General features: G+C 38.3%; 1 protein-coding gene across 2 annotated transcripts in view; it reads right to left on the bottom strand.

Annotated features, from left to right (window-relative positions):
- bbs9 (Bardet-Biedl syndrome 9) overlaps positions 1–25,916 on the bottom strand; it is a 170,332-nt gene that overhangs the window by 96,243 nt on the left and 48,173 nt on the right. For both annotated transcript variants that reach the window (XM_041987334.1, XM_041987335.1), the window contains exons 15-18: positions 23,832–23,972; positions 21,841–21,936; positions 21,330–21,502; positions 21,070–21,222 (exon numbers count right to left, since the gene is read on the bottom strand). In XM_041987334.1, the coding sequence (XP_041843268.1) occupies positions 21,070–21,222; positions 21,330–21,502; positions 21,841–21,936; positions 23,832–23,972 (563 nt within the window). The remainder of the gene's footprint in view (positions 1–21,069; positions 21,223–21,329; positions 21,503–21,840; positions 21,937–23,831; positions 23,973–25,916) is intronic.

The raw sequence follows: 25,916 nt of genomic DNA, 5'->3' as shown, positions 1-25,916 counted from the left end.
TAGCAGGGTTAACGGCAGTAAAAATGATGGAGAATTTAAAAAAAAAAAACAAGACATCTATAATACCGGTACTACATCTATTGTCACTATGGCTATTCTTTTGTTTGCTAGCAACAAATTTAGCTCTATCTGGTCTGAGTTCTCTAATGTGCCCCCTAGTGTAATCCTCCATTAACAATTGTAGTAAACCAGCAAATATGTAAACAGTTACAAAGTACTTCACTGTGAGCGCAAGAAATTTAGTCAGATTTTGATATATTTTCGAACCACTTCAGAAAAAAGAACTGAAGTCATTCATGAATTGATGGAAGAAGAGAATGGCTGGCTTCAAAAACAATAAATAGAATTTAAAAATGAAAAAATATATTTTTAAATTTATACCGATAATGATGCTGGTTTGGGTAAAAGCGAGTACACAAGTGCATCTATTAAATTCCATGATATTGCAAAGAGTACCTGACCAGAGTGATAAGTGCCACTGATGTTTATGCTGCACTTTAACTCTCTTCATGGTGGTGAGGTTTTATTTTATAAAAAGTAAAGAAAAAAAAAAAGTCAGTCTACTTCTTTGACCTCCCCCCAATCAAAGTTGTCAGAGATGCTTTAACAAGCCGTCATTCAGCTGTACGGACGGCTGCTAAAACACTGCGGTGTGATTTATGAGGCTGTCCTCCTCCGTCAAAGACTCAGAAAAACGCTTGTGTTTTTTTGGAAAGCATGGTTGAGAGAGGCCTTCAGCTTGTCTGTGACACGTGTTCACACGGTAAGAAACAAAGAGCTTTATTCTCCACTGATAGGCAGTGTGTGCCCTCCCACCATCACTCTCCGCACTCCCCACTCTCAATCCAATATGTCTCCTTTTTTAGCTGTCAGTCTGAAATACGGGCAGATAAAAAAAAATAAATAAAAAATACACTGACTGAACGAAATCCTGAGAACACACACAGGGAAAAAGACACGCCGCTAGATCAAGAACAACCACAGTATTAACACAGACTGAGAACTCTGGATTTAATAAGCAATTAAAGAGATATTATTTATGTATTTATTTTATATGATTTATTTCTTATTCAATATCAGTTTATTTAATATTTAATTGTATTAAATTCTAGTCTCTTTTTTTACTTTTTTTATTATTATTTTTTTTTTTGCCACATGTATTTTGTTTTTATATAGTTGTAAATACATTTAAGCAATTAAGGGGTTGAGCAGATTTAGAAAATGAAAGATTAAGATTTAATTAGAAAATGTCTCACAATTACACATCCAATTTTTTATACTTACACACATGTGGACAAAGACCATTTATTACCATCTGAAAAAACCTCCTGGTCATTTTCTTTAATACTCACACAGATACACACAAAGAGGCTGTAGCTGCTAAAGTATGTTGGGTGGTCCTGAAGAACCAGAGGCCTTACACAGAGCAGGGGACAAAATTACAGTGTAACCCACCGCAGTGTCACCCAACCTGGGATTAACGCTCAGATGCTATGCTGCTGTTGGTCTCGGACTGTGGGAGCTGGCCTCACCAGGTCTTCAGGTGACCTCAAACACGCACTCTCGGATACACACACGCACACACACTTATTTCATCCCTGGGTGGGTTAAGCCCACCCAGGGATGAAATAATGAGGGGGTTTGGTTGGTCCAGCTGGATGGAGGCTGGAGGGAGTTCTAGGTGGAGGCCAGACTGGAGATTCCATCTGTGATTATGCAGCTTATCTGGTATCCTTAAATATCCAGATTGTGTCTACACATTAATCCGTGACAGGTCACTGTTCACACCTGGTGGAAAAATGAGTCTTTATTGTTCTAGATAAGCAGCGATCTTCCTACAACACAGTTCAGTTACTTTTATGCTATGACAGGATCCAAAAAGGTTTAATGTCCTTACTCCTGTGAGTGACACTTGATTAGTTAAACAAGCAAAATTTGACTTTCAAAGCACAGTAAGGTCTTTAATATGTTCACTGAACTGTTTATAGTATCTAGTTGGTTTCTGAATAAAACAAATGAACATTGAGTGCTGTGTTTAAATATTTCCAGGCACTACAACCTGTAATAGCAGCCATAACAGAGAGCTCTTACAAAAATACATATCAACTTGGACAAAGATTTCATGTCAAAGTGAGACCTTTCGTAACAAATGAAAACCATATGTAGGAAATAAAAATGACTTCACAACTTTTGCACTTCATTTCAACTGAAAAATGTAGTAAAATGTCTGAAAATATACTGCTAAAATCTTAATATATATCTTAATATAAATCTTAATATAACAGAATTATATGAAAAAAACAATAATCATAGTATTTTGTCATCTCTCTTTTTATTGCCTTCGTAACCCTTGTGCTTGAGTTTGTGATTCTCAGATTTCCCAGACTACCTTAAAGAGCATCTCCACTTGATGCACTGAAACGCATTATCAGTAATTTGAACATTTACCATAGATAAAATAAGAAAGAAACCATTCTTAATGAAAAAAAGGTCATGATAGTTTTATGTTAAAGAAAATATCCTGTTATTTAACAACACTGACACAGGAAACATCTGCATGTGACATCACATCATCTGCATGCGGGTGTCAGAGCAGGTGAAAGGAAACTTTGAGGGCTGAGAAGGAGGATGTAGGACTTTAACACATGCACACAAACACAAGCAGACTCACACATGCACACCTCATAAAGAGGGCAGATACAGCTGTTTGGAAGTGTAGTTGGGGTCAAAGTTCAAATAGATACACTGACACACTCATGCCCTAAAGCAAAGCTTTTAAATCAAATCAAGCCGAAACACACGCACAAACACACGCATGCAGTCCTGACACAAACACACTCAAACAACCTCCCAAAGAGACTCTGCATGAACACGTACAATGCACACAGTTAGCAAGCGAGTATTAATAGCATGTGATGTGACTTAACCCAAGGGCCTATTTCACAAGAGCAGCTGCATATGCAGGGTGTGTGTGTGTGTGTATGTGTGTGTGTGTGTGTGTGTGTGTGTGTGTGTGCTTTAAAACGTACCTCAAAAGCCAAAATATATATGAACTCTCTTAGCCTGTTGAAAAGTTCAGTGGTGTAAGAAAACACACCGGCACACATTTTTCTTCTCACATTCTGACTCAGCCGCTCAAAAAGATAAATAAATAAAAATAAAAATTCAGGTGAACAGGCTGGGCGATATGGCTAATAACTGATTTCCCAATATTATTTTTGCTTTATCCCAGGCACCTGCATTCATAAACTGAATAAAAACCAGCGTTTCCCTGACCAACTCCACCCCAACCCACACCACTCCTAGAATATTAGTTATTTTTTATAATTACTTGATTAATAATTTTTATATTTTTTCATTTAATTATATTCAAATATCTATTTTTTTAATTTTTTTCTATTTTGCACCAGATCACAACAGAAGTAATCTAGGGTTCCCTTTCCTCTAGAACAGGTTTATATTTATTCCTTTTATTATAAAAACTAAACAAGCCTGGTTTTATCCATGTTATTCTCATGTTGTCATGTAATTATGTCGCGTCATGTCTGTACATGGTGCATGCACACACACGTGAGCTATACTCCCCCCAGCGGACAGAAAGTGTACGTTAGAAATTGTCATATCAATCACCTGTAAAACAGACAGAAATATCTGCTTTTACAATTTGAAAGAGTTGCTATAGGAGTTTTCCTGCTTCATGTTCCTTAGGGAAACATGCACAGCTGTATAATCAGTCTCCTCATCATTGTCGTCATTTCTGAGGCGAATTTCTGCTTAAAATAGACGTCTCGCATTTAGCTTCTATCTCTTAACGCCTCAGTTATTGTGGAACTAGGCCAATGAGCCACAACACTGGTGAGCAACATGTTGAATCACATATGATGTGGACATTTAGAGAATGAAAATGCTTTGGTTAACGACAGCAGATTTAATATCTAATTTGCAATTTCCCTTTTTAAGATTTAAATTTTTCTTTTTTTTTCTTTCTGTAATTTAATTCCATTCTCACTTGGTGCTCTTATTGCAACTTTATTGCAGTTAACAGTGCCGATCACATTGGGGAAACCTGAAATTGCTGCAAATTGTTTTGCTTGCCTGTTCTCCCTCAGTGTAGGAAAGTTTATGTAACGTTGTGACTAACCAATGATGCCATCTAACAGGTCTGGCATAATACGGCTGAAGGTTAGTTGTGATATTCCCAACCTGTCAGCCGGTTCCCTCTGGAAGGTGCCGGTTGCCAGAAAACCCAGTGTTAGTAGAGGGACTGGTACAGCGTGGTTTGTCCTGGTGCGTCTCTGTAACGCTGGGCTCAAAGCATCACAGAGGTCCAAGAGCACAGCACATGGCAGTCAGAACCAGTTCATGACCCATGCAGTAAGTCTTTCTGGTCTGGAGTCTCGCACCATATTGTCCAGCAGTGCCAGATAAGCCATTGTGGTCTTAACGAACTGGGGTGCATGCCTTTTTATATCCAGCCCTCAATTTTCTGAATAACTACAGGTTAATTGTAGCTTGACCGATGAGCACCTTTTTACGGTGACCATGTCATTTTAATTGCAATTATTATTAATGTGTCTGCCACTTTTTGGCAGCTGACTGTCCACCTTTTTTAGCGTAAATATATTTTATACAATCTAAGTTTTGTTTCACAATGACAGAACATGATTTTTTTTTTGAGCATGCACTCTTAGGAGTATTAATATCAAATGTGTCTCATTTTCGCAAATAGCTTTAATAGATAATTTGATGTGAAAATATTTGATTTGATTTTCTTTGAACTAAAGATTAAATTATTGCAGGACATTTAATTTGTGTTGATGCCATAAGGAATCAACGCAAATCAAAACTAACAATCCAATAAGTTAAAAGCAACAAATGTCTCCTCAAGTGCAGAGCATGATTGAGTCAAATCCCTCTAAAGCAGCTGCAATTGTCCATGCTGCTATTACAAAGCAAACACAAGGAACCCAGATGACACAACTCAAGAGCAAATGACATGATTTGTGAGTTACATTTATTTCCGCACACACACACACAAACAGCACAAAAACACACACGGCCAAGATTACTCTTGTCCAGTCTGATCATAAAAATATCCTCAAGTTATTTTCAGACTTTTCTCCTCATACGTGCTCTATGTTGCCAATGTGTATGCGGTCTGTGGTGTGGTGTGTAAGCATTTGTGTGTGAGCATGTGCGTGTGTGGGGCAGTGTTTAGTCTGAAGCCATTTTTAGCCTTTCTGGTTCTATGAGGAGGCCTATAATCACACAGAACCTCTCTCTCTACTCATTACACACGCATATGCACGCACATACACACACACCATGGTCTGTCATTAACAGTTCACACTAACCTCCCAGGCTGCACATGTGCATGCTCACAAGGAGCAAAAAGACACATGGCAGGTTGTTTGAATGAATAAATACATAATTATGAATGAATGTTAAAGCATAACCATATTTGTAAAGATGAATAAATGCACCACGTGCGCACATTCATGCATACTCACACATTCAAGCACATGTATGCCAAATGTGTCCAGCAGGTGTTCTGCATGGTTTATCCTGTCAGATTCTCTCTCATATTGTTTACATTTTATTCTAACTACAACATGGCACAGAAGAAGAACCTTGAGATAGTTTCCATGATCTATAAGATATTCATCTTTATATGGATCACTTGTAAGGGAATTTCAGCCTGGCTTGTAGTTGACAACACTTTCCTTTCAGCGCAGGCCTTACTTGCTCAATAGCCACTGGGAATAAGGTCCAAGTGCCATTGGACCAAAGCTTTCATGACATTTGTTGAATGCTAGGAGGACTAAGACAAGCTTTCATCATAGGGAAATTTCATGGAGTCGTTACTAACGGCTCTTTGTAATATTTCACTGATCTGACTGCTTCTTTTATAATTAATAAGATTCTGCATGACCCAGTTGTAATTAAATACAGCAAAGCGCTGTAAGATGATATGAGAAAGGTGACTTATTTCATATGAATTAAAGCAGTAGACTACTGGCATCAATAATTTCTACAGCATTTATGATGAAACATAGTTTTAACAGCACTGAGGTAGAAGAAAAAGCAATAAATCTATTATACAAGATTGTGTTTGAGAAAATGGAGATGCAAAGTGCTGCTGTTTCTGATGTTCAAGAATTATACAACAGTCCTTTAACATTATGCCACTTTGTAATTTCTGGTGCTATTATTATTGCTAAGTCTTCTTTAGGTTGTTCTTTTAACAATCAAGGAATTTAAAAAAGGCCTCCAGTCACACTTTGTTTGAAGGGTTTTTGTCTCATAATCCATAGTTAACACTCTTGATGAAACACAAAATTTAACCTTAAATATGCAACTTTTAATTCTGAGAGATGACATGATGTGTGTCTGCTTTCAGCTGGTTACAACAGACATGTAACCAGGTGCATTTATTAATCTATTTATTTGCTTGCTTGTTAGGACTTTACTGTATAAACTGCACCCAATAATCTCTTCTGAATAAAGCATCAGAAACAGGGCTAAAATATGTTAAATTAAATGTAATTTTCCTAAGTTGGTTAACATACCAGAGGAAGATACTAAACGTGGCATGTCTCTGTTTAAACATTTGGCTGCATTTATTTCCATCAAGGTCTTTACTTAACAAGATAAACTGAGACTGCATAGCACAGAGAGGGTCATAGTTGTTCTTTCTAATGTGTCCTCATACGTGTATAAATGTATTACTGATGCAGGGACAAAAGTTAGAACAAAGAGGTCATATATATATATATATATATATATAAAACCACAGGACAGAAAAAAGTTGAACTTAAATGTCCTGATAAACAGTTTCATTTAGTGGAGTCACTGAAAATATTCTTAAAGTTCAGATCTCAGATAACGTGTTGATGTTATTCCTTCAATTCAGCCTGTTCAGCTGTGTGCGTTGCCGTGACGACAGTGACACTATTGGCGTAACACTGGAGCAGGAGAAATACATCTGCTCCTGACTGGAACAACATGCTTTCATTTTTACCTGCCTGAGAAAATTAAGAAACTCTCATATTTTTGTCAGATCTTCAGCACGTTGACTTTTTTTGACACGTTCCTGTTGTTGAACGTTACTTTGCCTGTTAGCATTGGCTCCTAATATAGGTGCCTGCGGTCTTGGTGCTAGTTCCTAAGGTGAGCAGCAATACGCAGTAAAGACTTATAGGTAATCCACCCTGGTGAATGAAAAAATCTGAACTTGACATTATCTCGACAAGAGAAGCTGATTTTGGATGGAGGTAACAAAGGAAACCAGTTGTGTGCATACATGCTAAGATCTTGTGAGTCTCAAGTCTCAAGCTACACTCCCCCCAGTGAGAGCAGGGTCACGTTATTGGAGCTGAGGACATATTAAACAATCGATCTCCAAGTTTTATGAATTAATATTGGATTTATTTAATTTGAATCGAATAAAATCAATAATTTTTTTTAGCCCAGCTCTAATTATATATATAAATATATATATATATATCAACTATTATATTGCTTAAGTAAAATTGGTTGCTTACACAATGTAATGATATCAGTGAAGTCTGAAAAGGTAACTACTGTTGCCTTAACTTCTTATTCATGGTTGTTTATCATGATCATAAAAGGCTGCTGGATGTAAAGATAACCAAAAACAGAAGAAAGTCATATGCACTTACTGACTCATATAATCACAAAGACCTTCCTTTATACAGGCACAAACAGACACACAAACACAATCACTTCATACACAGTGTTCCCAGGTCCAACACTGAACCACACACTTGATGCAGTCCAGACCAGGGAGACCTGAGAAGCCAACAAACACACACACACACACTCACAGAGCCAGGTCTGAGGTGATGGTTTTGGTTGTGGTCCCAGTGAAAACGACACTAATTTAGAGCTAAGGAGCTTTGGCAAGCTCAATCAAAATTCCACACGGTAACAACTGTAAGGACTGAAAGCTGCGTGAATGCTAACGATGCTAGCATGAGGTAAAAGAGGTTACTGCTGAAACTAGCGCAATGATAGCAGTGATAACATTACCCACTTTCATTTAATAGATAGATAGATAGAACTCTATTCATCCCACCAGTATTTACACTGCTAATCCACACAAACACACTGGTAGCTTTGTAATATGATCTCAGTACACACTTACTTCAACAAACAGATACATGCACACACAACTCACTTGCATAATCAGAAATACACGCGCACACCCACACTCATGTACACAGACTGGTCAAACTCCAAAAACCACACTAAATAAGTCTTACCCACAAACATACCCTTGGCAGGACAGTTGTGTATGTGTGTGTGTGCGCACCCCCACCATGTGTGTTTGCATTTCTCTCAATGGTCCCCTTTGAAGGAGGTAGAAGAGGAAAAGAGAGGGAGGTGTGAGTGAGGTAGAAACAGAGAGAAGAAAAAAATGAAGAGAACTCTGGGAATTCACAGCAACAAGATAAATATCCTCAGCCTGGCGTCGCATGACTGCCACACTCTCGCTTACACACACTGATTACAGAGTAAATATGTGTAATCTTATAAATCAGCCATTGTTTGTGTGGCAGAGGAAACAAACGCACATACACAACATGCAGAGACAGACATGTTGACTTTGGAGAAAGTGCACTGGTGGAGGTGATCCTTCATGTAGGGTCATACATATGTACTGCAATGTCAAAAAGAATTCAATATACAGACACTTCTGTTTGTTGCTACAAGTCTGCCACTTGAATGTCAATGACTCTTAAATGAGCAGCCCTTTGAAACTAACTGTAAAAATGAAATTGTCTACATCAGCAAAACATAGAACAAGAAGACAGTTGCATGTTGCACAGTCATTAGATTTACTGTTTAAATAAAATGACAAAATGCACCACTGAACTACAAACTTAAGAGGTTGCTTATCTGACATTATCTGTTGTCATGAGCAACCTTCATTTTGGCAAATGAGCTGCTTCTAAGAGTAATTCCACACATTGCATCTGTAAAACAACAAAGAACACCACTATTTAAACTTAATGCACTAGAGAAAAGTTTGATTGTTTATAACACAGTAATTAAACAGAGGAGTGCAGGTAAGTAGTGGCGAGTCAACCAGGATCCTGAAAGAAGCATCAGAGCAAATCACATTTTCCTGTTACAACTGTATGTGAGGTGTATGTATATAGCTGCAAGAATAATAGTGAAAACAGTAAAAATAAAAACACATTTAAAAAAAAAAAAAAGCTGTTTCATGTCACATCACTCCTTCTCAAATATCAGAGACATAACATGCCACTTGGAAATTTGTAATTCATGCCATACATGTCACTGCATTTCCCTCTTTAAACTTAGATGTCAACACAAATGTTTTCCAGAAACAGCTCAGGATCCATTAGCTCCAGCTCTGAATGCGGATCTGTATATTATTCCACTGTATCACGGTTCAACAGGCTGCCAACTTGCTTCATTGTGTGTATGATTTCCATACATTCAGACCACATGACATGCACTCTACACAGCTATATTTACAGCTAATTAAATAATGGAATGAGCCGCATACACAGGGATCATTGTTGCACTGGCATTTCCTTAATGAACAGGATTTCATTTCATCAGAAATCAGATGCATGTGGCAAAAATTTCTGTCATGAGGGCATGACGTGTGTGTTATATATTTTGTATTGTGTAAGCTTTGTATTTGAACAGTTAGTTACCCCTATAAACTTGCAGACAAGTTACTGGGGTAATTCAAAATGAATCACATCACCATCTGACTAGAGTAACAATTTATTTTGCTCTTGTGTTTGAATTTGTCTGAATAACCCATTTTATTCTGATCTATTTTTATCCATTAAGATAATGGGTGTCATTAAAATGTTTTCTAATCTTTCATCTGAAATATGAATAGAAATGCCACAGAAAGTCACAAAAAACAAATGTGAATCAGACACGTTTTAATTGATTGGTTTGAAACAAATAAACTAGGCTGCTTGGTGTCACCAGAGGGTGGTTGTACAGACTATGTTGCTATTGTGTGTTATCATGTAGCAAGTTTTTGTCCAAACTTAAAACCAGATGTATTAGAGTAAGAAAAAAAAAAAAAAAAAAAAATTAAAAAAGGGGGAAACGGTGATATCTTTCCCTCAGAAATTACTCTTTTTTTCTGGCAATATCTCACAAAGAGCATCCAGGCGACACCAGAAACATGGTCAGCCACGTGAGATAATTGTTCCGACTCAGACCAGAGGCAGCTGCTATGTCATTTTAAAGTTTGCCAGGTCAAATGCAATTGGCAGAGTAGTTTCCAGTCCCCATGCTGCGCATTAGATCTTCATCTAAACTGGACAAAGCCCCCAAGAGATCATGTACATTTTTGTACATTAGTGGAAGTTTTTTTTTTTTCTTTGGGGTGGGGGGGTTTACAATTTCCATTTACATTTTCCTTTTCACATCTTCCAAACATGTATCAAAACTAATGCAAACCCTGGTAATGTGTACCAATGGCAAAAAATTTGAACCTTCAAATGTTTTAAATCACTGGCTTTTCCCTCATACTGTGCTTGTCTACATTGAAAAAAAGAATATTCATCATGTTTTGTGTTGATAATTCCACAAGACATGCTCTCACATCACAACTGGCTCTAAAGGGACATACTGTACATGTAAATACAGTCTCTAGATGTATAGGTCCGCATCCTCTCCTCCATCATTCAACCCTCTTATTGTAGAGTTGACAAAAATGGAGTTGGTAACCCTGTGTCACATTTCACCTTTCTCCTAATAGAAAGGCAAGGAGCTCGGCATGAAGCCACCTCTAAAACAACGGACCCATGCTCTCTTTCACGTAAATTTCTGAAGAGGGTGATGGAACATGTTTGTTTACTATTGGTTTAACCAATTATCCTATTTCTGCAGAATCATATACTCTGTGCAACAACTATAATTTAATCTTATATGGAAATAGTTTTGCTTTTGTTTTATTACATTATCTCATATCATGGATGTTCTTATTGTAGCAGTTTGTGTGTAAAACACAATGTAGCATTAAGAGTTGAGTGAGTTTACTATTTGATGCGGGTCTTGATTGGAAAATAAGAGGTAAGGATGCACAGATGTCTGTGACTCTACCCCTTAGTTATTAAGTCACTTTTGTCTGTGCCACATTATTCTGAATATGCACTTTTTGTTACTGATTTTTATTTTTAAAACAATGTAAGACTATGGAGTGGCAAGACAGACACAACAAAGGCCGTACTGTAACATCTAATTTATATAACTGATTACAGTTTCTTTGGTTTTTAATCTGAATAGCATATTTTGATGTAGTACCTCCCCTGGTGCAGCGCACAAAACACAAATGGACCCTTTCAATCGCCACTTCCCTGTGGTCTTTTGACTCTCAGAGTCATTGAAAGCATACATGCTACAGTTTGTGGTCGCCAACATGAAACAACACATATCATCTTGTGAGCTGCAAAGTTGATTTCATTTACACTATAGCTAAACAAAAGCTTCCCACGGCCACAGCAGAATGTAAACAGCACCCTGCTGTGGTTTTGTATGCTACAATCAAAACTTTTATGCCAGAAAAAACCAGGGGGAGGAGGGGGTTAAAACCACAACACAGAGTCAAAACTGACCTTTGACTCGAGGCACAGTGAATTGGGATTCAGGTCTCACCCGCGGCCTTGTCAAGGATGGTTAACAGTGAGATACAGACTTCCTAGGTTGGTGTCCACTAACAAACAGAGTGTAAAATCAGATCTGGGCTGTTGGCTCCGACTCGTCAGACTGTTTAATTAAAGCTGAAGAAAAAAGGCTCCAGTCTGTAATCTGTGCTGCTCTAATCTCCTCCCAGCGTGACAGCTTTCCAGCATAGATGACTTATTAAATCTCTGCTTGGTGCTCAGCAACAGCACACAATGAGAAATTAGGTGATAAGCATGGTGGGAAAAAGGGACAACCATATTTATATAGTGTTGCTTTTTTTCCCCCCCTTTCCACTTTTGTACATTTTTAACTTGGGTCACTCTTTTTAATACTAGCATTTGTTTCTCTTTGGCTTTATATGTTTTTTACTTTTTAAATTAGTGGTTTTTGTCTTGCTTTGTCCTCTCAAAATAACATAGATCAATAATAGGTTAATATATATATATATATATATATATATATATATTCCTTTTCATGTCATTTCTTACTTTCTTTGTTTTTGTTTCTTTTCCTTCCCTTTAGTTTGTTTCTTTGTGATGTGATGGACAGATCAAAGTACTCTGTCATTTACCGGACAGACAGGAGACAGATGAAGGCAGATGAATAGTAGTGAAACAGACAATAAAACTCAGATTTGTTCTTTGACTCTTTCAGCTGTGAGATCTGAGAACAGGAAAAGGATAGGATGGTGGAGGAGCTTATTTATGACTCTTTATCTGCCAGCCTAATTTTATAGGACTTTTTAGTTACTTTACCTACTTACTTTTGTTTCCTTTACATCCATGCATTATATCTATATTGTATCTAGATCATGTATTTCTGTTTCATTCTTTTTTCTAACAACATTTTGTCCTTAAATTATTAAATGTCTTTCATTTGATACTGAATAATTTAATAAAAAATTGTATTCCCATTAATAACTCATTATGAAATCATGCATTGAATTTTCTGTCCGTCTTTGCACTTTATTCTCTCTTTTCTCTCCTTGAACTCGTGTTTTTGCTGTCCTTCCAGTCCATTCCTTCGTTATGCTGTTTTTACATACAGTACAGCACAGAGGAAAAAGTATACAGTTAACATCAATACTCTGCGTGTTTGGAGGTGTTCACAACAGTAGCAAGCAAGTGGAAAACAACATCCATATCAGCAGAAAGAATATAAAGCAGCAATTCTTATTAATGAACATGCCCGTTAGCTGGAAATGTTCAAGATTGTTTAAGTTTGTGTTCATGCATGGGCACAGATGCTGATTTTCTGGATTTCATAATAGCGAGCTGGATGGTAAAACTCTGCATGAAGGAGGGAGAAAATACTGAGGACATTTGTTTTCTCACATGTGCCCCTCCAGAATCATTGTGGAGCAGTATATGTGTAAACACAGCTTTTATCTTTTTTTTTTTTTATCATCAACCTCTTACTTCCACGGTGCTTTGAACTCCTTCGATCCACCTCCTCTTTTCTCTGCTTTTCTGCATCTTTACGGAAAATTCACACAATGCTGAATCTTTGTATGCCAATGTCTCTCTAGTCTTTGCCTTTTCATCTCTCCATCTCTTCCATCTCTCTGTGTATTTCCCCTTCTGATCCCCTCCTTGACAGTCTCCTACCCCTCCCACGCCTGACCACATCCATATGTTAATAATAAAGACTCCTCCAGCTTCACCACATCTATGAGGAAATCCTCTGGCAGGTCATCTATGCCTGTCTGATAAAGAGCAGCACAGATGCTTCATCCTCGCCTCTCTCCTCATCCCTCCATGGTTTTTAACATGACTATCATACCACAGCATATGGTGGGCCCAAAAATGTGGCCTGACCCTGGTGGAACCAGTATGGATTGTGAGTTATCCCATCCGCAACCGCTGCAATATTTAATGAGCCTGAACATGATTGAAATCTGGGGGAGATAAATAAAATGAAACTTGACCTGATCAAGCCTCAGGGAATTAAAAGAAATTAGAGCCAGACTTGGCTCAAACCCATCTGGTGGTCAGAGGACTGAAGATCTGGTTTGTACTGGGAAGCAAAGCTTCACCATAAACATTCATCACATCCTGCTGCTAATAGAAAGCTGTATAAAGTCAAATCTGTAACATTTTAACTTTAAACATACTTTTCAATGATCTAATGCCACTTGGAATTAAATGGAAGACCAGTTTAATCCAAAATAATTGAAGCAAGCTGGCAAAGTCATGTCATTTGTTTGTCCACGACTAATCAAAGCCAGAAAGCTGACAAACATTGAAAGAAAAATTTTGATATGGATCAGCAAGCACACTTCCTGGTTGTTCTACTAATGACATTGTGGTTTAATGGATTCAATGATATGAGTAAAAACAAAACAAACTGTAAAAATGATATGAAATCATCATTTACAGACACAGCAGACAAAGAACTGAATTTTCACATTAATTTGGAATCATGATCTTTCATTCAAGTCTATTAGTAATTCTCATATTCCTGGTTTTGTTTTCTACCATCTTGTGATAAATTGGTTCAACTCTTCACTATCTACATGCTCCATGTTCAAGTCTTTGTGTCTGCCAACTGCTTACGGACAGTTTAGAAACAATGGGGTTTCAGTGTTTGTTCTGAAAACAGCTGCTTGATTTGGCTTGGAGCACTGCTGACGACAGCACAGAGAGAGTTATACTAAAAACTGAAGGTGCAGGCCAAAATTGTGTTCATCAGAGCTGATGGGAACAGCATCCAGGTAATAGAGTTTGTCTCTTCAAAGATTGCATGTTTGATTCACTGTTAATATGAAGACATTGTTAAGTGAGGCTTTTGTCATTTATAAGGTGATGACATATAAACAATTTTGATGCTTAGATTTCAGGAGTGTTACATTGTGAATTTAAATGATTATGGGGGAGAAAAAAACATTTCCTTTCTTACTTGCATGGCTACCTCCCTTTGGATAAATACCTGAGAATGTGAGTCAGTATGTGGTTGTGTGTGCCTGTGGGGTAAAGGTGATTTTTCTCCTCAAAAGATAAAAAGACTAAATCTCATCCAGGAGACCCCCAGACGACAGTCACACATAGCCCCATACACAGAACGCTGAGTGTCAGTCAGGTGAATGAAAGACAGCTATTCATTGATAAGACAGACAGTCACATAAACACACCGTCCGAGGAAAAACAAACCAGACCACCAACAACTCTTTGTGCTTCTTTCAGCCTCGAGAAGGGTCTTGGTGTGTGTGAAGGTGAGAGGGGAGATAAAGCATGGACGTAAATGTTTTTGTTCTTGGGGTAAAATATCTCCTGAGGGAAGTGAGAAATGTATTCAGAGGGGGAAACAGAGAAAGAGGAAGCTTTTTAGCTCCCATCTGTCCTTTAATCTGAGTATCAAACAAACGAAGCACCTGAGGGGCTGTCATTCACAGCAGACAAACACACACACGCTCTGCCTCTTTTCCTGAACACACACTTGTTAATGTGTTAACAGACCAACAGTCCACTGAGACAAGAGCACATGCAAGAGTTCAGTAAACATGGATCCAAACACATAGATTAACAGGTGTGTACGAGCAACAAACAACTTCGAATTTACTTCCATGTGTCAAGTGCCACAAGAGCCACTGAATAGCTTAATGTAGGCTAACAGCTCTCTTTTTTTAACTTAAGATTCACTCTCAAAAGTATATATTTGGTTATCATTTAACACAAACCAGCTGTAGATTAATCTGTTCTGAAAGTATAGACTCTCAAATCTGGTAAAAATTCTTTCTGATCCACTAATAAGTAAACATGGCAGAGCATCTGACCAAGCATTCAACACTTTAAAGCTTTCTGTATTTCTTACTCAAGAAGTGTTGACATTTGATATACATTTGCAGTGCAACAGCCATAAATCTTTATAGGTTCTGTGTGTTCCTATGGTATCTGAGAACCCACCTGGGACCTGAGTTGGGCTGCATCCAAATTATATTTAGTCTACCTGGATTGAGCCAGGGTCTTGTTGTACTTATGTGGGCCTGTACTTCTGTGTGTCAGCTTGACCACATGTAGTCTCAACCGACACTAAGAGTCAAGTTGGGGTTCTTCTGACTGACTCTACAACTGTGATGGGGCAACACTCTCTCCAACCATGGCTGCTTGATAATCTGTTGTCTATTTTATGGTTTACCGCAAGTTGAAATACTCTTATAGTATTTATTTTTGTGCTTCAGATTTGAGAGAGATTTAATGCATCCATTTAGAGATGCAGCAACTTTTCAATTTGGTAATTATGTCTACAAGCTAAGAATCATGAGGAGATGGCCTGATAAAAGACAGTGCATGACCACATGGTTGTCCACCAAGTATATATTCACTTTATGTTAAAACTTAATTAAATAATAGCATGATTTAAAAAAACAAAAATACAATCATATATATGTGTGCTTCGTATGTACATTTCCCTTTTCAGTCTTTGATAAACACATAAGACAGGGGATGTGAGAGGCCAGGCTGTTAATGGTGGTGGTCTTGCTCTCCACAGTAGGATCTGTGTTTAACCATGTTTAGAGCTCCATTTGGGGCTAGATAAATCAAGCTGCTGTCTACCCGAAGCCTCCATTAGGGGCCCATTGAGGCCCCTGGACGGCTTGTCAGTCACCCCGTCAGTCAGCAAGCCGCCCTCTTCCCGCGTTTGAACTCATAATTACAGGGAGACTCAGCTTGGTTTGGCCTGGCCTGGCTTCCGAGGCCCCCTACCATCAAATCATAGACAGCAGCATTTGCTAGCCCAGCGCTAATGCTAATACTAACAAACTACCAGCGTTTCACCTCCAGTGGAGATGGAACCAAGGAAAATATTTATAGAAACTGAAAAGTTCACCCCCTTTTTATTCAGCTCCTTTTGGCCTTTTCTTTATCCATTTCCCCCCAAAAAATGTTCAAGGCTTTTAGTTTTTATTTCTTTGAGTGACAGCATTGGGTTCACCCTCAAATTTGAGAGGTTTGCAAGTTAGTCAGAGTGAGAAGCCCTAATGCTAGGCTAACCTCTGCCAGCCAGAGATTAATCAAACACCAGTTAGAGGGGAGAGTGTAAAATACAGGGGCTGTGACGACTGATGGCTTTTTAAGTAGTGACAGGGTAAGGAGGTGGAGATGAAACACACATCAGACTAAGAGAGAAGGCAGAAATTCTTCAAGTGGGGCTAGAAATTGCCTGCAGCCACCACACAAGCTGGTGAAGTTCGTCCATAGCTGGTTTGTCTTCTCTACCAGCTACACTGACACGTAACAAACCATCATTCACAGGTCTCACTTCATTCTGAATCTCATCAATCATTGGCGGCTGGTTGAAGCATTGGGTGTATTTTGGAATCTGGCCACTGTAGTCGGCAGATGAAAAAGTTTCTTGCACTTACACGTACACATACAAAGTCAGATGTGGCTCGCTAGCTCTCAGGAATTCATGAATAAAATATAGGTCTATAAAGGCAGCATGAACAATGGAAATATTATCCTCTGCTGCATAAATGTACAGTCGACCTCAGAGTATTCTCCGAGGGAGCTCATTCCTCTTATCTCTGACGGCTCGTCGGCGATGGCCGGCCACTGCATGTGGAGACACACACGCAAGCACACACACACTGTTAACTAGGGGGAAATCCCCCCCCATCACCCAAGATTGATGCAGAAAATTTACCCAGCAGACATTCCTCTGAGCTGAAATGAAAGAGGTGCCTGGTTCACCAACATTCCTGATTGGCCACACATTCCTTTACCATACTAACAACAGTGTGATTGCAGGCATGGAGCCACGGATTCATGAAGTAAACTTCCATAAATTTTCCTACTTTCTAAACAATCAAACAAGGTTTCACCTGGTGGAGGACTGGAACTAGCAGGTCCTTTATTCCAATGAACTGGCCAGTGGAAAAATTGAAGGAGCATTGTCCCACCTTTCTACATCAACAACACTTAAGTGCCTCTAAGTAACATGCAAGTGATGAAAATTGGGATATTACAGGTTAGACGTCCTCTCAAAAAACTTGAACAGAACAGACTGCAAAATAATCCTTTTTTGCTCTTTATCAAAAATATGAATTAAGACTAAAATGGTGACTAAGTAACTTCTAAACAATCAACTGAGACTACAAAAAAGGAAAAATAAATAACCAAATGAATACAATATTTGATATTATATTCCTCACTCAAAGATTATAGACAATCAGGATGTGATGTATCCTTACTAAATCTGTCTTGTTACAGTAGCCAAACTGCTAAGCTGGCCTTGGCCTCAGAAGCATGACTCTCAATACTGTGATGAATTATTAATTTGACGCATTCCTCACTCTTCCGACCAGCCATCGATAGCCTCCATTATGGCGAGTGTGTATACATTACAAACTGTATAGTGTGTCAGAAACTTCCCGCATACGAGCCGCTGGATGGCGGGAAGAGATGAAAACAGAGAGACTGAAAGAAGGAAAGGGTGATGGACAGGAGTGACAGCCGAAAGCATTAGCCTGTGGAGGCAGAGTCATGATTTCACAGCTACAAACGGCTAGAATGGCTGGAGGCAATGGCATTTTGACAGCTGATACAATTCAGTGATTGGAAGTCAGAAGAGCGAGTTATAAGGTTACATGAAGTTTTAAAGTGATCTATATACTGCATCTAGTTATCCTTTATATAAAGTCATATTACATCTGTGGGACACTAACATAAATGATATTTTACTGAATATGTTGACAACTCATTTTTTATATCAATAATCAGTACTAGTCTATGTTCACACTGCAGGAAAATCCAAGTTTTTTGCCAATATATTACCAATATTTGATTTTTCCTTACAATATGAACAGCACATATAAGATTTTTTTTTTTTTTTTCAAATTTAACATATGGCACTTTCATAGGTGGTCCTAAATCAGATACATAGCTGATATTTTTCAAAGCAACCTCAGTCCAAACAGACATGTCTTTTATCCAACTTTAATGTCATTAAAGCCGAATTGCTGAACACTGGCAGATTTTCTTAATGAGGCGCCCCCCAACGATGGCTAATTTGGCATCCATCCTTATCCCTTCTCTTCTCTGAGCTCTTTCCTGCCAGTAAAAATCAGCCAGATGTTGACTTTTGTCTTATCTCTTGCTCTGTCCCTTTTTCTTTCTTTTCCTCTCTTGATAAAATAATGTCTTCTTGAATTTCTTTGCTGAATCCGCCACATTGCACACTCAAAACAAGGGAGAAAAGCATATTTTTTATAGTGCGAAAGTTAAATAGTGCTACTTTAAAGTGAGACACACATCACGATACTGCACCAGAGGAAGAGGCACATGGCAGGCTCGACTGTTCAATAATTTTGTCGTCTGTGATTGCACAGCAACTTCAACATTGATACACACTATTATTGATAAAATGTATCCAAATTTACCTGCTCAAAATAAAATGAAGTAAATAACATAAGAGAGCTTTATTTGGAGTTTAAAGTTCCCAAGCCTGTAAGGCAGAGTTCACCAACTCCGGACCTCTTGGGCCAGTATCCTGCAGGTTTCAGATCCTTCCTTGCTACAACACACCTGACTAAGATTAATGGGTCATTAAGAGACTTGTGCAGAACTTGACAACAAGCTGCTGGAGAGCAATTTAATTTGAATCAATCGTGTTGCATCAGAGAAACATCTAGGACCTGCAGGACACTGGCCCAGGAGGCCCTAAGTGAGTGATCCCTCCTTTCAGGTGATCACTGAATTAATGATCACATTTCTGAAAAAATAAAGTGAAACACAATCACTTTGTGAAAGCTACACACAGATGGAGAGAGTCACTTAAATGACATTATAGATGTCTTGTCTATCTTTTCTATATAGTGTGTTATATCATAGCCAAACATCTCAGGTGTCCGTCATAAGGCAGGGAGAAAAGGCATCTTAAGTATGTAAACAGCTGATCTTGGAGCAGTCAGTGTAATTTCTGTAACTTAACCACTCTATTATCTCACAGGATCTTGATACATATTACAGTCTTAATGAATTCACAGAACTTTACCTGCTGACTGTTCATTTTTAATCTCTTTATAACATGCCTACAAAAACATTACTGATGAAGAATGATCACAATAAGTGCTGATGATTAAATGGTTTAGGCTGAAGACATTAGACAGAGCGAGTATATTATCATTTAAGGCAGTCATGTTTAGATCAGGCTCCCTGATTGCTTTTCCTGGCGAGAACCGAGCCAGACCAAGGTGAATGATGTTTATTTGGGTTTAAACAGCATTAAGAACTTCAACAAGCTCATTCATTTCCTCTCACTAAACTCCAATGAAATCTCAGAACTTTGAAAGTTGATTTGCATTAAACGAATGCAATATCAGAGCGCAGCACTGGACAGAAAGAGCTGCCCTGATCACACAGAGCTAAACAGTGACGTACAGACAGCTTTAAGAGCTAGTGAAGAGATGATGTCACCAGCTTTGCTACGTTAACGAGAAGCTAATGGACGGTGGAAGCGATGACCGCCAATTTATCCTCTAGAGTAAACAGCAGGGGCAAGCAACCATCACTTTGTCTCATTCTCACACGCACACATACACTGACAATAAAACTGTTCCACCCACTCATACACCAAAGTTAAACATAAGGACAGACAAAATCTTTACGGCTGCTTTGATTTAAAATCAGCTTTATACTGACCTCAGCTACACTGAAATCACACACACATGCCTTTCTATCTTTTTGAGTACATAACTGAGACCTCCACCTCAACTCTGTCTGAACCCTCAGACATCATCATGAAGGTGTCACAAAGCGATGACTCTCTGGGATGTCCTTATATTGCCCAAATATCTTCATTCTGAAGACCCAAAACTCAAGCTGGCCCTTTGAAATATAAATCTACACAGACACTCACACACACTGATGATGTGTTAGAGTGGATTTAAAGTGGGAAGTTTGCATTCCAGTGATTTATAGACTTCCTCTGTTTAGGTGATTATCTGTGAGCTCACACCCAGTTGGACACATACACAAAAAGTCACACAAGTTTAAACAGATACGTCCTGTTGCTGGTATTTGTGCATCAGCACTATCTACAACTCTCTGTTACATAACTGGTATGTGTTTGTGTGTGTTTTCATTTGTTTGTGTGTGAAAGCAGCAGAGAATTTAGATGAAGTCACAGTTGCAGCACAGCAGCTAATTTCCTTTTTCCAATCTCCGCTGATAGTTTCTAGGGTTTTTTAATCCAGATGGGAAATATGGCCACCTGTAGGATCATCATCTGTGTTAAGGCAACTGAATATGAGGCTGAAACACCTTATTTAGCTGAAAAATGACTCTACTTCTGAAATCCATTTTATGTCACATACAACAGACTGTGGACTTAAGCCCTTCAATAAAACTAAGTGTGTCTAACCTGGGTGTAGGTGGCATCCAACAGTGTGTCCAGGTTTTGCAGAGGTGCTGGAGTTTTGTCTTTGAATCGAGTCAGCAGACGGCGCTGGATGGCTCTGAACTGAACCGCTCGCTCCGACAGCAGATCCTGATACTGCTGAGCACTGACACGCAGCTAACACAAAGACAATAATGTTTCTTCTCTCTGAGATGGTATCAGATTCCATGTACAAGAGAGTCTAACACCATTTTTTTTCTTTAAGTGTTTGGGTGTGTTTGTACCTGAAAGTGGTGGTCTACAGACAGGAAGTACTCCTGCAGTGGCAGTGGACCACTGAAGCTTTTCTTGAAGTCTTTGATTCCCAGTTTGGAAAAATGTTGATCAAACCTGTGAACCAGCTCCTTTACCACCAACCACATGTCCTCAAAGCTGTCACTCTGAATGCGGTAACGTTCTGACAAAAACACACACAGTTAACAGAGACTGAGTATACTAAGATGCTGGAAAGAAAAACTTAAACCCATCACACAATCCCTGTTAAACCCACTACAACCTAAAGCTTAGAGTTTAAAGCTTAACAAACAGAAAAAGACACTAACATCATCCTATCTTAGTGACTGTGAACACAAACTTTTGCACATCTTTATTTTGGTGTTGAAAGACAAAATTATATTAAAAGACATTAAAATGTATACGTGGCTGTTTATGACAGAAATGTAAGCTATCAGGAAGTTTAATCCAACATTTAAAGCCAATCAGCGGCATATTGAGTGGATCTGTTGTCAGACTCACGGGAGGTCTTGGAGGCCAGCACAGTAACTTTGGCTCCAGAGAGAAACTGGAAAGCCAAACTATTCCCATCTTTATCTTCTGATTTTGCCGAAAACTCTGCAGGGGGAGTCAGTCAAAAACAAAACATTAAAAAAAAACCAGTATGATGAGACAGATAGAACAGTTTATCATGATGCAAGACGCCAACAAAGCTGAACAAGATACAGTCAAACACTTTACAGAGACACACAGCATACGCTCACACAAATCCATCATTATAAAGAAGCACACGATCTGTATGAACGCTGAGTGTGTTTAGACGTCAGAGCTGCTGACTGCAGCCGATTGTCAGATAAGTGGTGAGCAGAAAACAGGGCTCCCAGAGCTAAAAAGCACAGAATCACAAATAAACATCCATAAACACATTTGTATAAATATACAACCACACAAACAGTTGATTACTCACATTAATGTATACACATTCTTACAGCTACACATCTCTCTTGTTCCCTTCCCTTAATTTTAGCTGACGATCTTGTCGTTTGCCCTGGCTTAGTAAGCACATCACTGATTATAAGCCACTGACAGACATGCACCATATTGCCTGCATGATGTTTTTTCCTTCACTCGTAACTTTTTTGTTATCATTTTGTACTTTGTCTCAAAGGGCTTAATGTCTTGGTCTACAAGTTTTGTAAAGTGTGAAAAATGTTATAATTCAACTATTGAACTAAATTTAAATTTCAGTTTTATAATGAGCATGGGCATGAAGAGTAGACTCTTGGCTTTACTTTTATCATTAAAATACAACTAATTTGTAGAGTAAAAAAATAGATCTTTCTTTGTGAAGTTGCCCTCAGTTGTTGTTTTGTTCTGCAGAATGTAAAATGTACCTGATCAGGTTGTTTAACTCCTCTGTTTGCTTTAAAGTATATTTTAACTAGTTGTCAATCTGTAGTGTGAGACAATCCGCACTTGGTTAAATCTTAGCAGATGATACAATATTTTTTTTTTCTTTTAATTTAAGAATTGATGTGGCTGCTGTTTGCATTTTCTGTTACATCATCAGTAAAGTGTTGCTGTGAAACTACTCTGCAAATTTTACATGAGCCATTTCAAACATTATCCATACTTTTTTATTTTTGGCAAAGCTTAACATGACTTTTCTTGAGGCTTGTAAAAGGTTTGCACCTTGTGTTGAAATCTCTGTATTTGCTTAGACTCGCATGTCTTTTTTTTTTTTCTTCACCTTGCAAACCTTGCAACCTCCCAAAATCATCCAGGACGTCTAGTTTAAAAGTACACAGATCTTTTTATGCTGCTGAGCTCCCTGGCGCCTAAACTAGTGCATGAACCAACTTCCAAACCAAGTTATCTTGTCCTAGTTGTGCCCATGTAAAGAAATTACTAGAGTTCGAGCTCAGCGCAGACTGTTTTGCAATGCACCAGCAGAGGTTCATCAGTCACAGCATACTCAGAGGGTGGGTTTAAATGCTGGGCAGACGTGTGAAATATGGTCAATCTACGAACTCATGATTTGAGGTTTTATATCAACCTTTCTGCATAGCCAGAATCCATGACTTCTATGAGTCAAATAACAGGAGGTCACTGTGAATACCAACACCAACATTTCAGTGCATCATCAGGTGTAGGAATGTGTCTTCAGTATCGACAAAAAAATGTGTAACCTGAAATTTCAACTCTGGCATTAATGTTTAATTAAATTCAGTTATGGATATCATGTATTTGCTTTTAATTGATTTCTTTTTATTGCATTATTTTGGTCATTCAGGGTAAACAGGGAAAAATATTTTCCTGTGACAGCATGTGGCATTTGAGTGTTGACTTAGTTGGAAATGTGTCTGTTTTTTAAATAACTTTAAACTTGATCCAAATAAAAAAATAATAATAGAAACTTTGCATTTCTTTGAAGAAATGCTTAATTCAGAAGAAGAGCATTGTTTTTTTGGAAACATCTGTACATCTTTTTGGACATGGTAATGATGTGTTACCTTGGAAAATGGTGCTGAGGTCAACTGGTGGCTGGTTGGTGTCTACAGTGATCTTAAACTTGGTTGTTTTGACTGGAGCTGAAGGTACACACATCAACGCCAGAGGAAGGTTGAACTTGGACTGAAGAATCCGGGGAACTCCTAAAGAAAAGTTAATCAATCAGAATTTAAAAAAAAAAATCTGCAACAACTATCTTTTTATATCTTTTAATTCCACAATATTTTAAGCTGCTCTCCAATCTCCTTCTCCTGATGATCTATCCCTGAAAAGCAAACTTGGGGTCAACATCCCCTACAGGTAGCATGCTGTAAATCAAATCCGCATCACTTTTTAAGCTTTCTCTTCTAACAACAGTCAGGCTAACATTTGTTAACAGAGTCAGCACAGCAGATGTTCAGATTACTCGAGAGCTGCCAGACTGGGAGAGTCAATATCAGGACTGAGCGCGGAGGTGTGCTTGTCAAAGATCAGAATGGGAAGTTTAGTGAAAAGTAGGGGGAAATTTTGAAAGGAAATAAAAAAAAAATAGGGAGGAGGCAATTTAAGGCCAATGACAACTATGTTCTGAGTCTAAACAGTGCTGAGCTTGGCAGAAATCTACACTTAGCTAGAATAACAAAGTGAGGGGAAAGAGGGATGGAGGAAAACAGTTGTTAAGAAGAGATGGAGCGAGGTGACCAGGGGAGAAGAGGTGAGCGAATGACAGGAGAAGAAGAAAACCTGAGTCTAACAGAAAAACCAGTGGAAATAAACCAGCATGAGAGGCTGAAAGAAAAACAATATGAGAATTGACAGCTGGCTTGGGTGGGAGGGACAGTTTAATTATGGAAAGTTCCAGGTTATTACAAATAGAAATAATTACCTGCAACTACTGTGCACCTTTTCATTCCAGACAAACAATTATTATGTGATTATATTAATAATTCAATTTGGTTTGAACACATGAACTAAAGCAGAGAGAGAAGAAGGAAAGTGGTAAAGCCAAGACAAGCAGAAAAAAACATGAACAGCGAAAAAAAGAAGGACAACTGCGGTCGATTCACTTTATTTACACCCCACCCGCTTAATTTCTCAGTGACCCTTTGTTCTGGATGACTGGATGGATGGCTCGGCATAGCATCACTATCCATCTGAGCCTCAGCTGCACATCTAAAAATCACAAATGCCGATTCAGAGATCGGAACAGTTAAATGACTGCTTAATAGGGTAAACTCGGCATTGATCATCCCCCAAAAATCTGATCCTCTAACACAGATCTACTAATGCATCACAAAGTCATCTTTTGACTCCTCCTGTCACAACTGGTCATTTTCTTCTAATTTTATCTCAACTTTCACAGAAATGTTTTATCCCACTTGCAAAACATTAAAAATTTGGACCATTTTTTTTTAAAGCCAGTCAGTTTTTAAAAGTAATTTGATGGTAATTTGTTAATGTGTAACATTTATATATAAACTAAACCACTGACTGTCTGATAATCCTGATTGGAATATGATCAGTAAACCTGAATAAACAGCAGCTGAACTACTATAAGTCAGCAAAGAATATTTTGTGTTTATAGTTAGGGTTTCTTTCAGTTTTCAGTAGATGTTAATACAAAAGAAATCTGCCCTTTGTTTTGATTGATAGTTGGAGGGAAAAAAAAGAGGAAGAAATCAAAGATGGGTTAAAAAAAGGACACGTAGATGGAAATAAATCACATTTAAATAAAGATGACATGGAAATAGAGATAGAGGCGAGGTGGACAATGAGGAGAAAGACTAGAAATAGAAAAGTGTTATTGTCACATGTTGAAAGAGGGAGCAAAGGTCTAGAAAAGCGCAGCAGTAACCTTTCGTCATAGATTCAGCTTTGCGATTTGCTAGTTACCACTCTGTGTATGTGTGCGTCTGTGATTGTAAATCTCCTTTTCCACCCTAACTCTACATTCCCAAGAAGTCATCAACGGGTTACACCCTAAACACTGAGACTTACCTGCATGGTGCCTGTATATCATCATCTGTGAGTGTGTAACTTAAATTTCATGCGGCCAACTTGGGGAAAAAAATATATACTTCATAAATCACATTGTAGGACTGTCTGGA

The sequence above is a fragment of the Melanotaenia boesemani genome, chromosome 6 (assembly GCF_017639745.1).
Source record: "Melanotaenia boesemani isolate fMelBoe1 chromosome 6, fMelBoe1.pri, whole genome shotgun sequence".
Lineage (NCBI taxonomy): Eukaryota > Metazoa > Chordata > Actinopteri > Atheriniformes > Melanotaeniidae > Melanotaenia > Melanotaenia boesemani.
The sequence above is the reverse complement of the archived record's forward strand: the minus strand, read 5'-3'. Positions and strand labels throughout refer to the sequence as shown.